The 21,413-nt window shown below is 39.2% G+C and overlaps 2 protein-coding genes across 5 annotated transcripts in view; one reads left to right on the top strand and one right to left on the bottom strand.

The window, feature by feature from the left end:
* The first annotated feature begins 9,633 nt into the window (after nucleotides 1-9,633).
* LOC129776636 (U6 snRNA-associated Sm-like protein LSm7) lies at nucleotides 9,634-10,450 on the top strand. Its single transcript, XM_055782384.1, has 2 exons — nucleotides 9,634-9,859; nucleotides 9,917-10,450. Exons 1-2 carry the CDS (start codon nucleotides 9,845-9,847, stop codon nucleotides 10,253-10,255), a joined length of 354 nt encoding a protein of 117 aa, XP_055638359.1. The 5' UTR covers nucleotides 9,634-9,844; the 3' UTR covers nucleotides 10,256-10,450.
* Nucleotides 10,330-21,413, bottom strand: part of LOC129776625 (chitin deacetylase 1) — a 33,062-nt gene continuing 21,978 nt past the window's right edge. For all 4 annotated transcript variants that reach the window (XM_055782368.1, XM_055782370.1, XM_055782367.1 and 1 more), the window contains exons 3-6: nucleotides 16,970-17,042; nucleotides 16,479-16,651; nucleotides 11,195-12,189; nucleotides 10,330-11,133 (exon numbers count right to left, since the gene is read on the bottom strand). In XM_055782368.1, coding sequence (XP_055638343.1) covers nucleotides 10,855-11,133; nucleotides 11,195-12,189; nucleotides 16,479-16,651; nucleotides 16,970-17,042 — 1,520 coding nt within the window. In that variant the 3' untranslated portion in view covers nucleotides 10,330-10,854. The remainder of the gene's footprint in view (nucleotides 11,134-11,194; nucleotides 12,190-16,478; nucleotides 16,652-16,969; nucleotides 17,043-21,413) is intronic.

Below are 21,413 nucleotides of genomic sequence, written 5' to 3'. Positions count from 1 at the left end.
AATGCAAATATTGGCGATGTTATTAAAAATTTTGGCCAATAAATAAGGAACATACGAAGAGACGAGAATTTGAACATTACACGACTCATCGAAAACTAGATTGATTGACTGAATACTTATCTCGCAGCCGAGCAAGAATTTCGATCTCTGCTTCCATGATAATCGCTAGGGAGCCACGCTATATAGGCGACCCTTCTGACGGAAAATATCATACTAACATTCCTTCCCTTCCCCTGGTGACTTTAAAGACGTGGCCGGCGTCGTTATTGACTATTTAAATCTTGAATCATCGAAACTTGCACAATATGAATGATTTGCTACTCCCAAGCGTTATTCGGTGAAAACGGAATGAAGTGTATATAACCTTGCATACAAATCATTTCGTTTTCATCGTGAAGTGACGTTCGTGTTTTCGTGTTTGACCTCAGTGTTTTCTTAGTGCAATTTCGCTGGTTCAGGTCAATCACGGAGAGCAACTACGAAGTGTACAGACTACCCAAGCCTAAGCACGATAGTTTTGTTTATCAGAAATTTCGAAGATATACATACGTAAATATTACAAACCTGTCCATATTCCCTCCATTATATGTCCATGCGGATAATTATCGATAAAAATGTTCTACTTTTCGGCCTGTTTTATTTTTAGTAAAAACATTGAAAAACATTCGGCCAATCGGCCGAAAATTTATTGAAATGCAAGAAACCACATTGAAGTTTGGTAAAACATGAGTTTTGAATGATATAATAAAAGTTCATCTTAATATGTCCGTTTTTCCCCACCTCCCCTACTTATAAAAACATTAAACTTGATAGTGTGTGTAAGTTATTGTTGCTTAAATAAAATCCCAACAGAATGCAAACGTTACTAAAGTGCTATCGCCGGCCACTTAGATACTATGTGCACGTAACCACTGTGGTGTCGCCGACAGTCAGGCGTTAGTTTGCGTGCGTAACCTCTGTGGTGTCGCCGGACGCCAAAGTGTTAATAAAACGCAGGTTTTTTGAGATATTGAGTTCAAATTTATTCTGGTTGTAGTTAATTCTCTTACATTTTAAGAATGAAATTCGATTTCGGTCTTATGACACCACGGGTCCATTTACAGAAATCGATCCGTTGGACCCAATTTTCCACTACTCGGTCACACATTTCGACCGGAATGTTGCGAATTTCGCGTTGGACATTATCTCTTAGCTCTTCTAAGGCTGCTAGTTTGTTGGGATGGACCAGTGACTTGACATAGCCTCATGAAAAGAAATCCAATGGCGTCAAATTGCATGAACGAGGCGACCAATCGACAGCTCCAGTTCTCGAAATAAGACGTTTACTAAACTTACACCGTTTTGTTGAAACCACACATCATTAATATGTTAAGATCTTCCAACTCTGGCCAAAAAATAGTCTTCCAACATGTCGCGGAAGCTCTCTCTCTCTCTCTCTCTCTCTCTTTCTTTCTCTTTCTCTTTCTCTCTCTCTCTTCTCTCGGTCGTTCTCATCGACGGAGAAATACTGCCAAATCACTTCTCCGGCATGAAACCACACCAAACATTTTTTTTTTGCGGATGCATTGGTATTTCTTGGAACAGAAAAATGAAGTATGCCCTTTTAAAGTTACAACCACCGACTTCAAATTTCAGTTGAAATTTTTAAAAATTATTAGGCGGTGCTCATTTGTGTATTTCACCATGATGGAAATGTTGTTTTCGACTAACGTTTTGACATTGACAGATCAGTAGAATGTTTTGAGAGTTCGCTCACACGAGGACGCAAAACTGACCCTTTATAAGGATAGGTTTTACGACGCTTGAATACACAGTATACCGTCGCTCACGTTAGAAAGTGACGGCGAATGACGTGAGATAGTAAAGTTTCTCGCTTCATTGTGGAAGCTACCTAACTTTTTAACTTCTTTTTGATACCTGAGTCGATAACATGAGGACACGACTCCAAATCTCACCTAATGACAAACTATAGTCACGTCATTCGCCTACTGGAATGCAGTGACTTGAGCCATCTCACCTCATTCGCCGCGCGGAATAAAGTGGATAATTCGCGTCTCAATCTAATCCACACAATACCAAAGGTTGACTTTACGTCTTATTGATTGTGGTTTAAAACGCCGAACGAGCTCTTGGTGCCACTAAAAATGTCTGTTAAGTAGGGTAATTTGAGGTGATTTGGACCACCTCTTTATTTCGAAAATTACGGCTCAACATGGATTTTTTATAATGTCATCTCTTTTTATTGTTGAACTAACGTGATCTAACGTGAAAAAACATTGGTAAAATCTAACCAATAAAACAGGTAACATGAAAAAAGCAAGCACTTTGGTTGTAAGAAAATGTAAGTTTTTCGATCGTGGTTTTAAGGTTTTTTCCGCTGATTAAACAAACTGTTCGTGTATTGTGCATTAAAGCTCTGTTCGCCTACAGAAGAAGAACAATTCGGTGCAGCGAAACTGTGAGTTCGATAACAACAAATGAAATTAATTGCATTTCAATTTTTGCATGTTGTGTGGGGTGACATGGACACGTTCCTGTGGGGTGAATTGGTCATACAGGTTGGAAGCTTTTCTTTGGTCTAATTAATTCCAGATGCCGCGGAAGTACAGAAAAGTATTACCCCCACCTCCCCTAATTGTTTCTCTGTTTTTGATTCAAATGGAAATAACATCTGATTTGATAAACGAGTGAATTGAACAGAAGAATTCCGTTGTCCTACTCAGCAATGCGCTCGTATCTGCACCTGCACCTTCAATATATTTTTCAATTTCATAAAATAAGACAGCAGACAAAATCTGAATCAAAAATTATGTTACATTTTACATGTACTACATCAACGTTTATTTATTTGGTAAATCAACAGACACTTTCTGTCCTAATGATATTATAACCCAATAAGCTACTATTTAATTTTACAGTGTTTAGTACAACAAGGGATTGAGTCGAGATGGAAAATGAAAGGTGGGAGGATTTTTTAAATCTGTGACGTCACATATTTTGTTTATGTATATTATTTTTCTTAAGGTGGCCGTACACTGTTTGCCCGGAGGTCAAATATTTGTTATTTTTTGACAGATAAGGTTTGATTTGATATTTGTACAAACACTATTTTGTTTGCCACTCTTCAATTTTCAACAGTAGTAAACAATATCAAACACCGAACATGGAAAAAATCAACTGAAATATTCAAGGTAACCTAACCATGTACCGACAGGTTCGAAGAACAGACTGAAAAAATATTTTAGGCATCCAATAATTGAATATTTGCTTGTCGTGTTTTGTGTAGAATATATTTGATCAGTACACGTTGACCAAATTTTATCTGTCAAAAAGAGTCAAATATTTGGCTTCGGTCAAACAGTGTATGAGCACCCTTACAGTAGTCCACTACATAGGAAAAGTGTTGTTACTAAAAGAAAAAATAAGCAAATGAAATGAACTAACTAGTTTTTTTTCCTAAATCAATGCTAGCGTTCAAAATCATAAGTGCCCGACATTTTAACAGAAACTGAAATTTCAGTATTTTTGAAGTGTTCTTACTTAATTTCAATTCAATTCTACTTCTCGTTACGTCGACCAAATACGTAAACGAACAAAGTCAGAGTCACACAATCTTTTGTTTCTTTGTCGGATAAACATTTGACAGTGCATGGGAAAAAAGGTTGCAAGTTTTTTTTCATGTAAAATGAAGTTGGAAAATAAATTGAATTGACTCCGTATGACTTAGATTGAGACGAAAAGTTTTCCGCTTGCGTTTTGTTTTTATCAAAATGCGAAAAATATGATTTGGAAATCTGTAATTAGCTTCTGTATATCCTCTTTCAACGTTATTCGTAGACACATTCAATTTTGTACCATTTGAGTAACTGACTGGTATGCCTGGTATGTGAACTTCCTATCTTCCTGGCTACTAACACAATCAAAGTTCAATACAACCAAAACCCGTGAATCTTCCCACCTTCTATTCTTCATCTCAGTATTGAGTATCCTATGGAGGTGGAAAACATGATCTGTAGCTGTGTTGGCAATAAAAAAATGAGTGGGTTATATCTATGATATAACCGCAAGGTTCACGTGGAACTACCTTAGCTTATCATTCGTTTGTATTGATTAAATTCTTGATTGAATGAAACAGTTTCCAAATTCAATTGAGTTCAATATATTTGCTCTGTGAGTGAAAAAAATGAACAAATGCCGTGTAAAGTCAATTCATTTATTGTGATTGATTGTTCTTTGTTACAAGTAAATTTAATGACGGACCTTTTACGTTTGGTATGATGACTAGAACAAAATATATGTACGGAAGAATTATCAAACGTTTGATGAACCAGCCTAAGGCTGAAAATCTTTCCAATAAAGACAAAACAAATTATCAAACGATTATTTTATTTTACATTTCCCTCTGAAGTTTACATCCCTAAAGTGTACATACTTCTCGAATCTCGAATTTGCTTGAAATTGGGAAGTTCATTCGCTTCTAGTGGCTGCACGATTTTCCCAGGTTCCTAAGTTTAGAAGATCATGTTAGGACAGACATATTCCACTCTGCACAAAGGCAAGCGAGGACAAAAGTACTCGCAGTTTGCATTTATTTGCAGAGCCGATTTCCCCAGAAACCTCGGTTTTGAAGTCTGTGTTAGGGAAACACATTTCAATCGGAACAAAAATACCCCCGATTTGTATGAATTCGCAATGCCGATTTCCCCACGCTTCATGGATTTGAAGTCTGTGTTAGGGAAACACATTCCAGTCGGAACAAAAATACCCCCGACTTGCATGAATTTGAAATACCGATTTCTCCAGGCACCTTGGTTTAGAAATCTCTATTAGGGAACACATTTCGGTAGGAACAAAAGCTCCCCCTACTTTCGTGTGTTCTTTTTCTTCTTTTTGGCTTCAAGAGGGTTTAAACTTTTCAGTTCACTCGCCTCTAGGCTCTTTCGTGTGTTTGCAATGCCGATTTCACTGCTTGGTTTTAAAGTCTGTGTTAGGGAACATTTTTCGATGAGAACAAAAGTCCCCCTACTTTCAAGTATTTGCAATGCCAATTTCCCCAAGGCTGCTTGGTTTTGATAGCTGTGTTAGGGAAACCGTAAATCGGGCCAATCAAAACGATGCAGTTAGGGCGTTTAGATAACGCCTAATATTTTACAGTTATTCAATTGTTTATCTAATGAAAAACAACATTTTGTTAGTTGCGATAGATGCGTAGAAATATTCCCTATCAAGTGATGCAGACATCTCTCCTATCCAGTACGAAATGTTCGAGCTATAAGCATTCGAAATCTTTCATTTTTTCCTGCATGTTCTGTGTTTAGGTTTTCATTTTACCCTCCATATATTCCGGTTAGACGTAGTCCCACGTCAAAAAGAGTGCAACGTCACTGTGTCGCACCATGTGAGGAGCTTGGAAGGAAAGAGGTGTAAGTTGTAGAGTACAGGATAGAGTGATCAAATAATAATGAAGAAACATAAGAAGCATGGAAACTGTAGACCAATCAGATGAAAGGAAGTGTATAGCCAAGCTATAAAAGCGTGAGCCATTCCGCGCAGCGAGCACATAGAGACGAATGAACTGCAAAGTTTAAAGCCTCTTAAAAACAAAGAATAGAATAGCGCAGCGAGCATTCTTACAACGGATGTGGAACGGACAACATCAACTGGAAAGCAGCAGCAGTGGAAGCAGTGGACATCAAGGCGAGCATGAAAACTGAGCGGCGGACAGGCGAGCTGTGCCCCACATCGAAATTCTGTGGCAGTATTAGCAGCAGCAAACATCACGAGTAAAACGTTTCGGGTACGCTCTCTCCGTTAGAGAACGCACTTTCCCGACACCAAAAAAGGGCAGCAACGAACTTCAAGGGCAACAACAACAGCGGTGAACATCGAGGCCAACAAATCGAGCTGTGTCTCGCATCGGTCCACAACTAGTGGTAGCAGCAAACGTCACGAGCAGAACGTTCCGTGAACGCTCTCCCTCTCTGCTAAAAGAGTGAGAACGCACTTTCTTGGCATCAATAAAAGAATAAAAATAAAGTTTAACTTCGGATTAATTACGTGCCTAACAACCACGTACTAATCCATCGCAGAAGAAGATTTGAAGAGTTTCTTCATTTCAGTCAGCGATGCAACTTCTGGGTTGTGGCTTCGTGTTTAGAGCGCTCACCTATCGAAAAAACGGATGAGTATGTTGGCGGTCGTGACATAAGTGACTTGATCTCTTCATCAACTTTTTCTTTCGGCCTGATTCTGCGCAGCGTGTGAGGTGAGATGACAATTGTCACGTATGTCACGGGAATCCACCAGCGTATGCCGTGAGAAATCTCTCACCGTATTCCCGCTCTCAAATCTACGTGACGACTGTCACCTAAACTGGGATTTCTAGGTGACAATCGTCGATATGTATTGAGGTGTCGACAGCGCATGAAAACAAATGAAAAATGGAAGAGAAATGGTAAGTCGTTTTTGGTCAATGAAATCAATAAAATCAATTTATCTTCAATTTTCACAGTGCGAGTGACGAATTGCAAATAGTTTGAATTTATTATGAATGGGGTAGTTCATCTGAAATAACTCCGGAAATAATTCAATAACATGAAGCCAATTTATTTTCTCTTAAATATATCTATTACATGGATCTTGTGTTTCATCTATCTAGCCACGAGTCATCATCACCTAACTACATATCCATTCCTGAAGCCGTGGTATACGCCGGAGTCGGAGCAACAATTGAACACTGAGAGCGCAGAGAGCAACTGCAACTACTACCAAAATGAACGAAAGTTTAAAACTTCACAGGATACCGTTTCACTTTGCTTGTTGGACAAACTAAATTCGAATCAAATGGCTGCAAATTCGGCAGAATGTCCCGATACACAACGAAAATGTTTGCTAACAAGCCAAGCAAATTCAGATCTATAGATATGGCACTGACTGTAGCAAAACACAATCTGACCTCTCTGAGCGTAATTCTGAGATGCCAGATGTTTTGTTCTCGAACATATGCGATAAAAATCTGAAATATCTGAAAATATGTGCTAATGTCTGCGAAACTGGCCAGCTTCGTCTATCATTTGGAACCAATAATGTTTTGTCAATATTTCAAGTAGCCTGCAGCAGGAATAGAAGGTTGTGACAAAAGTGCACCAGTGGCCGAGTGGTTAGCGTCTTACATAGTCATGCCGGCTGTTCGGGTTCGATTCCCGTTCTGGCCGGGGGATTTTTCGTCAAAGAAAATCCCTTCGACTTGCACTGTGGTCACGCGTATTCAAGAGCTTGCCCCTCGGAATACATTCAAGGCGTGTTATTTGGCTTAAGAAATCTGAACTAAGTATTAATAAATGACGCTAGTTAATGCATACGTTGAGAAGGCAAAAGTTCCACAGGGAATCAAATTAGTATTCTATTTAAATTAAAAACATTTTTGTTTGCAGTTGGGGAAAAAGTCTCATACGAAAATTGTTTATGAAGACAATTTTATATTATAATGAAAAAAAAACTGTAAGGGGTTGTATCTAGGACACGACCGCATATTTTTGACGCAGAACTACGCAATTATATTATGCAACCCACATGTTTACCACTTCGAATATTATTTTAGAATGCATCGACATTTTTGTAATAGATTATGTTCTTCGTTACAAATAAATTTGATGAACGTCCTTTTACGTTTGATATGATGCCTAGGACTACCAAAATATTTGAACGGAAAAATTGTAAAACGATCATTGTGTTTTACATTTCCCTCTGAAATTATACTCAACACCAAAAATTACTCCCGATTTGCATGTATTTGCAAAGCGGATTCCCTCAGGTACCTTAGTTTTTGAAGTCCGTGTTAGAGAAACACATCTCAGTGTGGAAAATACTCCCGACTTGCATGTTTTGACAAAGCGGATTCCCCCAGGCATATTGATTTAGAAGTCGGTGTTAGGGAAACACAGCTCGGTAGGAACAAAAATACCCCCGACTTGCATGTATATTTGTAATGCGGATTTCCACAGGTACACCGATTCTGAAGTCTTTGTTTGGGGAAACCGTAAATCGGGCCAATCAAAACTTGGCAGTTAGGGCGTTTAGATAACGCTTAACATTTTACAGTTATTCAATTGTTCATCTCATGAAAAATAACATTTTATTAATTGTGATAGACGCGTAGAAATACTTCCTATCAATTGATGGATACATCTTTCCGATCTGTAAAGAAATATAGGCATTCGAAATACGGGTAGGGTTAGCACACAAATCGGCAAAACGAATGTATGGGAAAAAAGGAAGTTCTTCCAGTTTTCATGAATTCAAACCGTTTAGAGATTAGCGAATTGTGATGTATAGCATATCAAACAAATCTTAAAGAATTTCCGATTCGATTGGTATGCACATCATGAGAATTCGTTCACAGTGAAAATAGTTATTAGGGTTAACTTTATTTCATAAAAATGTGACCTGTTTTCTGATTTGGCACCCTTCCTGAAAGACGTAGTTCTACGTCAAAAATCAGTAACAATGTTGGAATTGTATAGCAATACGGTTGAATGAAAGTCAGAAATATGTTTCTCAAGTAATTAAATAACATGACGTGAAAATTTTCATTCAAATTTTGAAATTCAAAAACCGGCTTCGTGTTTTCTAATCTGATAGAGATTACTCTAACGAGTTTGGGACCCAAATTATGGCCCTAATTTGAAGTCGCCACCAGATGTCGACACTATTTTTCTGTCATCGCGAATTACCAATTTACCACCATCTGACATATCGTGAAGTCGATGATGAACTTTTACAGCAGAGGGATAGTGAGATAGGCGGTGACGGTAGGTAGAGTGAGATAGCGATAATCGTGCCATACACCTGAGGTGATGGTGATGTGACAATTGTCATCTCACCTCACAAGCCGCGTAGAATCAGGCCATTTAGCTGATACATCAACTGCAAAAACGTTCCAATTTGAGTTTGCTGTAGAATCCGATAGATGAGGTTTTGACCAATCTTCCACATTGTCAAATACAGCTGGGAATGTGTTTGCAGCTAAGTTATTACCGAAAGAGAGTCGATGTAGAGAAATCGATGGTGTCATTTACACCTCTTTCAGGCCAGACGCAAATTGAGATGCGTATAGCGCGAGTAACTTGGCGCGATATAACGCCTGTTTTTGTGGCTAATGAAAACAGATAGAATGGCGCCAGATGACGCGAGATGGTGGAGCGCTTGTGAGACACTATATATAGTATAGTATAGTATAGTATAGTATACTTGCGTGAAGCTGTGGCTGAACCACAGTTTCTCGTGCTGGTCGTGCCGGTTGTGGTGGTTGTATTGGTGAACAATCATATAGCGCCGTCAGTTTTGCACTGTATGGTTGTACCAGTCAGGTGATTGTGTTAGTAAATGAATATATCGCGCAACTCTGTGTGAATCAGACATTGTATGCGAGTGGCACGTTGTGGGACCAAACTGCGACTCAATATGCGCTTCATCACGCTACGTTTGTGGCACGTATGAGTAGTGTTGGTAGCCTCGTGTTCGCTTACGAGCGCTATACGCTTCTCAATTTGCGCCTATAATTGCCTGAATCAGCTGAAGGTAATACAGCTCACGAGATAAACGAATGAATGACGACAACACTATTTGCGAGCAGCAAAGATCGCCATACCTCCGTATTGACCTTGCGCGTTCCCGGCTTTTTATTTGACAATTCAATCGCACACAATTCGTTTGTAAACAAAGTGGACAATTCAAAACGTTTCTCTTTACAAAACGAAATACTTTTCTTTTTAGTACCATATTTATGTGGTTTTGAGAAAATTAACACGTACAGAAACACGGTCTTAAACCAGGCATAAATATAATGTCAGAAAAAAAGGTATGTCGTAATATGCACGTGGTATAAAGAATCGTTTGAGAGTATTTTGTACCATAGGTCGGTGCCGGTGGTTCAGGGGGACCCGGAGGCGGCGATAACAAGGAGAAACGTCGGAAAGAGTCAATTCTGGACCTCAGCAAGTATCTGGAGAAAACTATCCGAGTCAAATTTGCCGGTGGCCGTGAGGCAGCCGGTGTACTCAAAGGGTACGATCCGTTACTCAATCTGGTGCTCGATAATACGGTAGAATTTTTGCGCGACCCCGATGACTACAAATTGGCGGAAGAAACGCGGCATCTTGGGCTGGTGGTATGTCGGGGGACATCCGTAGTGCTCATATGTCCTCAGGAAGGCATGGAGTCGATACAGAACCCGTTCATAACGCAAGAAGGCTAATGCAGCGTTCAGCAATTGTGCGATTGGAGATATGGGTCACTTTCAGTTTAGAATAAAAATGCATTTTGTTAAAGAATCTAATTTATTACTCTGTAATTTTGCAGTCAAATTTTCCAATGAAATACAATATCAATTGTATCACTTTATTTTGATGGTTTCCTATTTATCTAATGGGAAAAGTATTTTCAATAACAATTTGTTATTATTGTCCAAATATAACTGCTTTTTCTAACAGCTTTTCGACGATTTCTGGCACCTTAATTTCAAACTATTCCTACGACTAATACTACTTTGCATAAGTTAATAATTGTAACAAATAAATGTAACCAAACAATCTAAGTCTCATAAACATCTAACAAAACTTCAAACATTGCTTCAACGCGATAGAATTTTATTTCTTGAATAACAATTATGAGATCTATACCAAACATTTTTGTTGCTGCATTAGCATAACAGTATTGGGATCCCCAAATAACAGACGTAAAGGGTTTATGAGACCAACGAAAATTTGCTCTATGGAAAAATGCAAATTTGTTAACAACAATCACGGCTAATTAACTCAAGCTCAACATGAGAATACAACTGTTTGTTCAACCTCTTTAATCCAAGCCAAACTCGTTCCGTATCCAGGGGTACTGAACGGGACACTCGTTACACGTGAAAAGGTAACGATCTTGTTGAAGCACTCGACTGTGTAGCTTGCAGGTGTGGGGTAGACTGCATGCGATTTCATTCGGTTCCAACTGCTTTGGCTCACAATGCCACGGTTCGAAGTGACCGAGTTGATTCAGTGGCGTTGGGCTGCGGATCCACTCGATTGCTTGGTGGTTGGTCACGAAGTAAACATCCGGATGTTTTTGCATGTCGTCCAAGAATTTCTGAAACGTTGAAAAGTATTGAATCCTACTTTGAAGTCACGATAGTTAAAACTATACTCACCAGGAAAGCATCCAGGTACTCTTGCTTTCGGAACCAAGTGGAGTGGAAATACAAACCATAAGGCGCCCGGTTCGAATGGTAATGCCGCTTGAAATTGTGCATAAACATTTTGTACACATCCTCGCCGCTCATATTGGGAGGACACGTGTCAACCATTCCGCAAGTATACTCCCCGGCTTCCAACTGGTTCATGACCATTTCCCAGACTCCGGGGTAGCTCCTGGACGGACACAATTGATTACTGCCACTGCAAGCGTGCGGCATTTTGTAATCCAAAGTATACGGCCAGAGCGGGGGATTCGAGAAGGGTGCAACCATGGATGAATCGTACACGAATCCAAACTCCTTCATCATGAGAAATTGTCGGTTCCAACCGACCCGCAAAAATGGTACCCGCATACCACGAAGCTCTTCCATTCGTACATTCGAGAATCGGTTTATAATGTTCGCCTGACCAACCATTTCATCGAACCAATCCTCGATGGTTGCGTTCCGGGACCACCACTCCTCCGGTCCTCGGTGAGTGATCGAGTGGATTGCAATTTCGTGATCTTGATTCCACATCTTCTGCACCTGCTGATAGTTCGTGTACTGATGGGAGATGAAAAACGTTGCCTTAATCGGACAGCCGTTGGGATTTTTTCGCTGTGGTGTAAAAATTTTCTTCGTGTAGAGTTCCCAGTTCTCGAAATTTATTGCATCGTCGAACGTCAGCAGGATCATCTGGGGTGTTTGGGTTCGTTCCAATCGGGATGGAATGGCTGTTCCATCCTTGGAGCAGAAACAATCCGGCAGCATGCATACCGAGAGATCGCAAGGATCTGCTGCGTTGGGGTCATTCTCCACGTCGCACCAGCCTTCGTCCGAACCATCCGCACAGTCGACAGAACCATCGCAAAAGTATTCGTTGGGAAGACAGGTTCCATCGCCGCACCCTAGTTGCGATCGTTCTTCACACTGTGCGTCGTCCAGCAGCGGCTTGGGGACACGAGCCTCTGGAAATGAGATATAACAGAGAACATTTTAAAAAGATGTTACAACAATGATACTCAATAGAAATCGGGAATGCCTTGAAAATCACACTTTATTTCTATATTTAACAAGCTGACCCGGCAAACTTCGTCCCGCCCAAAATTTGTTTTTTGTTATCAATACCTTCAAACATTCCCATTTTCTTACTGAGCGCAAGTTCATGAGTTCGATCGCAAAACTGTTCATTGATTGATCTTCTAATCGACCCCGTTGAATTTACCTTTTACTATAAAATTCCTAGTACTGCTACAAAACTCATCAAACGAGAATTGTGTCCGAAAATAATCTGATATTATAAGATTATTTTCGGACACAATTCTCGTTCAGGATTTTTCAACCACTTGCAAATAACATGTTTCTCCGTTACATGGAATAAATGTTTGATACAGAAAATATGATAGAATAAAGACAGACACCTCCCCTCTTCTCCCCTTAGAGAGGGGAGAGGAGTGTTTATTCACCACAGAAACGTTTCGTGTCTCCTAAAATCTTCACATGCCAAATTTGGCTCCATTTGCTTGATTAGTTTTCGAGTAATGCAGAAATTTGTTTTTCGTTTGCATTACAGCTCACCCTAAGAGAGGGGGAGGAGTCTCGAGCCACTATAGAAACATTTATTGAACCCTAAAACCTCCACATGCCAAATTTGGTTTCGTTTGCTTGATTAGTTCTCGTGTTATGTAGAAATTTGTTTCATTTGTATGGGAACGCCCCCCCCCCCTTTAGAGAGGGGGAGGAATGTCGAATCCCCTTAGAAATGTTTTTCCCCATAAAACCTCCACATGCCAAATTTAGTTCCGTTAGCTTCATTAGTTCTTGAATTATGCGGAAATGTATGCTTCATTTGTATTGCAGCCCCCCTCTGCCCTCAGAGAGACGGGAGGAGTGTCTATTCACCATAGAAACGTTTTGTGTCTCCTAAAACCTTCGCATGCTAAATTTGGCATTTTCTCGATTAGTTTTCGAGTTATGCAGAAATGGAGAAATGGGGGTGGAGTGTCTTACCACCGTGAAAACATTTATTGCGTCCTCCATATACCTAATTTGGTTTCGTTTGCTTGATTAATTCTCGAGAAATGCAGAAATTTGTGTTTCATTTGTGTGGCAGTCCCCCTAAGAGAGAGGGCAGGAGTATCTAACCACAGTAAACACATTTATTGCATCCTAAAACCTCCATATGCCAAATTTGGTTTCATTTGCTTGATTAATTCTTGAGTAATGTAGAAATTTGTGTTTCATTTGTATGGAAGCCCCCCCTTAGAGAGGGGGGAGGAGTCTCAAACTATCATGAAAACCTTCCCCGGCCCCAAAAATCCCTATTGTAGAAGGGCTCTTCCCGCAGCATGATCCGACGAGCTGGCCAGCAACACCATATAGTGGAAATGAAGAACACGTCGAGAGAGTGTCCACAGAAGAGCTGTTGGCGGCGGCAAAAGAACTGAAAGTGAATAAACCTGGCCTCGATGAAATCCCAAATGTGGCCCTCAAAGCCACGGTTGAAGTGAACTGACCTTTTCAGAGCAACGATGCAAAAGTTGCAAAAGATGCAAAAGATGAAGAATGCTTCCCAGATATTTGGAAGAAGCAGAAACTGGTACTGTTGCCGAAGCCAGGAAAACCGCCAGGGGAACCCTCTTCCTATAGGCCCATCTGTCTACTGGATACCCTCGGAAAGCTGCCGGAGAAGATAATTCTGAACAGGTTGACGAAGTGCACAGAAAGTGACAACGGACTCTCGAAGACGCAGTTCGGGTTCCGGAAATATAAATCCACGGTGGATGCCATCCTGTTAGTTGCCGAAGCAGCCAGAAAAGCCTTAAAGCAGAATAGGCGCGGCAATCGATACTGCGCTACAATAACGATTGACGTGAAAAATGCATTCAACAGCGCCAGTTGGAAAGCTATTGCCGAAGCGATGCCGAATATCACTCTGGTCGAAGACGACATGTGTTACAAACAGAGAACATGCAGAGTAACAGAAAAGTGCAGGTAAGAGCAAGGGCTGGCTCCATGAGAAAGTGGCAGCAGGAGTGGAGCAACACGCCTAACGGTAGATGGACCCACAGCTTGATCCCAAACATCACTACTTGGGTAGAAAGAAAACACGGAGAAGTGAGCTTCCACCTGACGCAATTCCTATCCGGTCATGGTTGTTTTAGACGGTGCTGTTCTGTTAAGTAGTTATAATTGTTATAGGTTTAATATTTAGTTCTATAGTTTTATTATTTAATAATTAATTCTCGGTCATTAGGGCAAACATGTTAAGCCTGTTGATGTTTGTATAATAGAATAAAATGGTACTTGCACAGATTCGGCCATGCAAGTTCACCGCTTTGCCCAGAGTGTAACACAATAGAGGAGACAACAGAACACGTGGTTTTCGACTGCCCCCGTTTTTCTACTGAAAGAGAAGAAATGTTCCTCGCTAGCAGATCAGACTGAAATGCTCAGAACATCGTCCAAAAGATGTGCGAAACAGAAAGTACGTGGAATGTAGTGAATCGTGCAATAACAAAAATGTTGATGACGCTCCAACGAAGATGGAGGGACAAGCAAAGATAGGCAGAAATCCATTTATTTATATATTTATATATAAATCCATTTATATATATATATATATATATATATATATATATATATATATATATATAGATATGGTAACCTTAGTTCCGAAACCATGCTATGAAAAACAATTACAATCAATAATTACGAAAACAAAATCTGTTTTTTTCAAGTGCTATATCAAACAAAACTAGCTCATTGGCTTTGATTTCATATATCGATCATCTAAATCGGTCCAGTAGTTCAAAAATGACTTATTTTTAAATTCATAACTTTTGAACTACTGTACCGATTCGGATGAACTACATATCAAATTTCATAGGTGACCATTTCCATTTGAGGTTGGTCCGAAAGATAATTTTTTCTCATTTTTCCAAAAATTTCCTTTTTAAAAACTCATAACTTTTGAACTACTGCACCGATTCAGATGATCCACATATCAAATTAAAGCCAATTAGCTAGTCTCTTTTAGAAAAATATTATACTTGCAGAAATTTAAGATTTTAGTCTTGTATTTATTGATTGCATTTTTTTATAGTTTACATTGTCTCGGGACCAATGGCGCTATACTTTTTATATTTTTTTCTTCAAAGCTAAGATTTTTTTAGATAACATATCCAAGATTCAAAGATGCGTTATTTTGTGTTATTGAATTGTTTTTTTTCAAAATTAACCGATGGTTCGAATAATTATTTTTCCTTTTTTCCAAAAATGACTTTTTTTAAATTCATCACTTTTAAACTACCGGGCCGATTCAGATGATCGATATACCAATTTGAAACCACATGAAATACCACCTATGCATAAACATTGGATGCTTCACCCAAACTAGCGTTGTCAGAAAGCATTTCATTTTCGGCAGAAACCATGCCATTTCGTGCCTTGAAGCGTCAAATGGGCAAATAAAATCATCTGTCCCCCAACGTTTTAAAAACTTTGTATGTATGGAAGCAGACATCTCTTCCTTTTTTTCTTTTTTCGTCTTTTTTGGAATTGCACTCAAAAAAAAAAAGTCCAAACGACAGCAACGTGGATCGAACCAAGGCCGCCTGGATTGCAAGGCTGCTTTACACGACCAAGCTATCCACATAGCTAATGATGCTGTTGAGAAAATGCGTGATAATATTGAACCTGATAATGAAATGAAGTTGGAAAGTGTTTTCTAAGAGTAAAAAGGAGAGCATGAAGGACAGCAATATCTATCTCGGTCTGGGCGTGGTGTATGTGGCAAAGTATGCGGAAAGCTCATTTGTCTTTTGTTTCGCTCGCTCGTATTAATCTTATATTGCTGTGCCATGTATATTATATAAATGATTACCAGTATTTGAGAGTCATGTCGTTTTCTGTTATTTTTAGTCTAATTTAATGTAATAAAACGGGATGACAAAACATGAGCTAAAAATCAATTTTGTGTGTAGTCGCATAGATGTTGTCCAGTCGCATAGGAATATTGAACGAAAACTGAAAACATGTTAACTTTGCAAAATGACTCAAAAACGAAAAAACACCTCTCTGGTGTTCGGAGATGTTATTAAAAAAGAACCTCAGCTTTCAAGAAAAAAATATGATGACCTTAGTTCCGAAACCATGCTATGAAAAAAAATTACAATCAATAATTACGAAAACAAAATCTGTTTTGTTGTTGTCATCTACTTTTCGGGTAATCCAATAATAATACGATATTCCTCACCTGCCGTAACATCACAGTTCTCCACGTTCTGCTTGTAATCGCAAATTTGACGACTCACATCGAACAGCAAACCCGTGGAACATTTAAATTCGAACACTTCCCCATCCAAGCAAAGATAATACTTGGCGCATTCTGTGTTGCTCCACATCTTGTGAACAGGTCGTTCGGGATTTCTGTAAAGACACAAAACAAACGAAATCAACTCAAACATCAAACATTGTTGCCGCTACGCCACATCTAATCCACTGTATTCATGCGCATACACATCCGCTCTTCATAACGATCATTGTTGGATACATGACATCATGATCATCGCTTAAGTCATTATCATGATAGGCGCCTAGCTCATGCGCGACGATACTTAGCGATTTGGAGCACCGCGGATGCAAGAAGAAAAAAAAAACGCACGAAGAGATAAATATGTGTGCACACGTTTCCGGTGTGGAAACCGCAAAAAAAAAAGAAGGGAAAATGTGACACCAATAACTGACCTGTAAAATCGCCCATCCTCGAAGCAAGGAACTGTGTTTTTCAGACTGCGCTCAACCAGGTTGCTAGCGTGTACTGTGAATTAGATAAAATAACGAAAATTGTTATTGATACTAATTAGGTTCGGCTTATTCTTGATGCTGTTTGATTGATATGTTGTTATTGATGCTGAAATACTCATTCGAAAGGTTTGTTTGGCTGACTTGAATTTTTCTGCGACCGGTTTCATATACTTCTTCTTCTTAAAAAGAACTATTATCTTCAAATACATTTGATTGATTTTTATATTGAAAATCAAATGTAGCGATGAGCTTCCGACTCCATGATTACCTTCAGTTTACACACGACCTAACACAAGATACTAATAAAATCTGAGCGTTAAGTTAACCTAGTCATCCGTTTGCTGGGCAATGATCTTATAATAACATCACCACGCGGATATGATGTAATTTACGAAAGTGGCAAACCAGAAACAGAGGTTAAATAGTCATTCAATAGTGCTGTTGACAGGTGAAAGTTTAGCAAGAATACATTTGACCGGTTACCGTGTCTCCATTGCGCTTGATCGTACAATTTATCAAGCGACGAACTTTGATGAACGAAAGCGTGTCATTGTAACGTAAATGGTTCACAGGAATTTCTTCACGGTTTGGTATACCGCTTTGATACAATATCACTTCACTTCTTCGAGAGATGAATCATTTCATCTTATTTTCTCATATATATTTGCAATGCAAATCATCATTCATTGGATACTAAAATATAAATATCTCAAGCTTTCAATATCTTACGCTTTCTAAGATGTTTTCAACACTAGATTGCCCAAGCAAGTCATTTTGACTGCTAGACAATTTCAATTCGAAAAATAATTATGGCACATTAAAACGAGTGAAGCTTTTGCACCCGTGCGGAAGAGTTGATTTGCACCATACAAAACAATTGTCAATACAAATAAATTCGTAGAAGAATAGAAAATAACTGAATCGAGTGCGTTTTAATACAGGGAAATACGGGAAATCAACCACTTCATGAAGACCTAAATCTGAAATTATCATTGTCAAGCCAACTACTTATTATCTTTCTGTGCTGTGTTATTTCTATTTGTGTTTTAATATTTTTATTGACCAATTCGATGTGCACAATGTTTGCATTTCCACCTAATTAACTGTGAAATAGAACCAGTGTGTGGAGAGATTCAATCTGCAGAGATTTAGCTGTGCTATCAGAGATATCGGGCCTGATTCTCGAATACACTTCGAATACACTTCACGGTGGAAACGGAATGAAACGTATTCGCGATGGCAACGGTACGGTGTCGACATCTGGATACGAGATTAGTTTCCCACTAAACTTATCATTATAATATTAGGCTGTCAAAAAAGTCCTGCGGTATTTCCGCGAGGTGTCGTTATAAGCGCGTAGTTCTAGTTGTATTCATTGTATCGAGTCATACTATAGCTTGTTGAAAAGGTATTTTTGCGCGCTATAATATAGTCCTTGACAGTGTTTTGTTTGGTTAAGTCGTTCGTGAGTTATAGTGTCGCAAATATGGAGCAAAAAAAAGAGAAAATCCGACATATTTTACAGTACTACTATGACAAAGGCAAAAATGCATCTCAAGCTGCCAATAAAATTTGTGCAGTTTATGGATCCGATACAGTTTCCATTTCCACCGCACAACGATGGTTTCAACGTTTTCGTTCTGGTGTAGAGCTCGTCGAAGATGCGCCACGCTCCGGAAGGCCTGTCGTCGAAAATTGCGACAAAATCGCTGAATTAGCCGAGAAAGACCGGCAAAGTAGCAGCCGTAGCATCGGCCAAGAGCTGGGGATAAGTCATCAAATCGTTATTAACCATTTGAAGAAGCTTGGATTCACAAAGAAGCTCGACGTATGGATGCCACACACGTTGACGCAAAAAAACACATCTCTGACCGTATCGACGCATGTGAATCGTTGCTGAATCGCAACAAAATCGACCCGTTTCTGAAGCGGATGGTGACTGGCGATGAAAAGTGGGTCACTTACGACAACGTGAAGCGCAAACGGTCGTGGTTGAAGCCCGCTGAAGCGGCTCAGACGGTGGCCAAGCCCTCATTAACGGCCAGGAAGGTTCTGCTGTGTGTGCTGTGTGGGATTGTCAAGGAATAATCTATTATGAGCTGCTTCCCTATGGCCAAACGCTCAATTCGGACCTGTACTGCCAACAACTGGACCGCTTGAAGGTAGCACTCATGAAGAAGAGGCCATCTTTGATAAACAGAGGCTGCATTGTCTTCCATCAGGACAACGCCAGGCCACACACTTCTTTGATGACGCGCCAGAAGCTCCGAGAGCTCGGATGGGAGGTTCTTTTGCATCCGCCGTATAGTCCGGACCTTGCACGAAGTGACTACCACCTGTTTTTGTCCATGGCGAACGAGCTAGGTAGTCAGAAGTTAGCCACAAAAGAGGCCTGTGAAAATTGGCTATCCGAGTTTTTTGCCAATAAGGAAGCGAGCTTCTATAACAGGAGTATTATGAAGTTGGCATCTCGTTGGGAACAAGTCATCGAAGAAAACGGCGCATATTTTACTTAAAACAGATGATTGTAACTAATTTTATGAACAAATGAAAATTCAAAAAAAATACCGCAGGACTTTTTTGACAGCCTAATATCAAATTATCTTCAGATGAAATTTTTGTATGAGATTATTATATCACATGAAGAAAACAAAGTTTTCCACTCACATTGAATACCAGTTTGATACGAAGAAGTTAATTTTCATTAATAATTTTTTATTTGAAAAGTGCTCATTCTGCCTGAAAACTCATCATTATCTTCGACACTTCACTAACCCGTAAAACGTAGTTCAATGGCGTGCCGTTTATTTCGTTTCCACCGTAAAGTGTATTCGAGAATCAGGCCCATCACCATATTCCCTTACATCGGGCTAGTCTCAAGTTATGATTCCAATGTTAGCAAATAATTCTATATTGTATGGGTAATTATTTATGGCATCTGTAGTTCAACACAGGACTGGATTTGCTGCATACAAATTATCTAGAAAACTCTCAGACTATTGATCAGACCACGTAAGTGACGTACAAACTGAACCCCTATTGAACTGACAAGCCAACCAGAGCTGCAATTTGTCACCGTCACCGCATATATTTGGGTTACTATGACGACTATTGCAACATTACCACCAAACGACGTGCAACAAACGACAAAACAAATTCTTCACTCTTTGATGCTAAATAGTTTGTCAGAGTGTTTTGACGACCAAAGCATGTTGCAGGTCAGTGCACTATGATCGTCAAGACGAGAAATACCATATCACTTGATGTAATGGAAGTTTACACGTTTACCAGGGTGCAATTGTTTACGTTGAGCTACCTGCCTTGCGACACCGAAAATGTCATGCCAATTTTCTTATAATGTTTAGAATCAAACCCAAATTTTAGGGTAGTTTTATACATATATTTACTTCAAAAATCAAAATAAAAGTTAATCGATGGAGCCTTGAGTGTAAAATTGAACGCATTTTCGCTTGATGCCCTCCATCAAAGTCTTTACAGTGTCATCCGGTACCAGTTTCTCAGTTTTTTCCGTTTTCTTAACATGTCCTTCTCGTTCTTGACTGTCTTCTTGCTTTTCCGAAGTTCCTGACAACGTGATACGTGATTATTATAAGAAATAAATATTCGCTCGATTAATCGAATTTTGAAAAACAATTATTCGAATGAATCGAATATTGGAAAATGTCCCAACGATTAATCGATAATCGAATAAATGAAAAATTTAGACATCACTAACTGCGTCGGCCGAATGTTTTAGTACAAAACATAACAAAAATCAGAGATGTGTTTTTTATCCTTTTGTGCCCTTGGCCCCGAGATCATGAAAACTATAAAAAACAAATACGTATTGTGATAACAAAAATTCAAGTTATTTTTGCAGGTGTATTATCTTTTCAAAAAAGACCACCCAACTGGCTTTAAGTTGATATGTCGATCATCTGAATCGGTCCAGTAGTTCAAAAGTTATGATTTTTTGAAAAAAGTCATTTTAGGAAAAAAAATGAAATCGGAAAACCATCATCAAATCGAATCAGTATATAATCGAGTCCGACCTATTACTTCAGGACCCCGGTTTTGTTATTGTGGTTTTAGTTGAAAACCTGACTAAGAAAATTAATTTTACTCTCGTTGGTTTGCGCCTGCGACCTGCGTTTGGCAAGAAAAGAGCTTGAAATTATTTGTTAACAAATTGTATTTTATGCTTTGAATTTTGTATTTTATAACAAATTGTATTTTATATTGTTCCCCTAGAATTGGATTGTCCTTGTACCGCAACTTATGAACCATCGCTGTATTTGCCTGAAAATAGTGTGTTTAAACATTTTCTGTCCGGAATTTGAATAAAAGATAAAAGTATAAAAGATAAGAAAAGAAAGAAGTATAA

Source organism: Toxorhynchites rutilus, chromosome 3, assembly GCF_029784135.1.
Source record: "Toxorhynchites rutilus septentrionalis strain SRP chromosome 3, ASM2978413v1, whole genome shotgun sequence".
Classification (NCBI taxonomy): Eukaryota; Metazoa; Arthropoda; class Insecta; order Diptera; family Culicidae; genus Toxorhynchites; species Toxorhynchites rutilus.
Note: the sequence above shows the minus strand (reverse complement) of the source record. Positions and strands in the feature narration are given on the sequence as shown.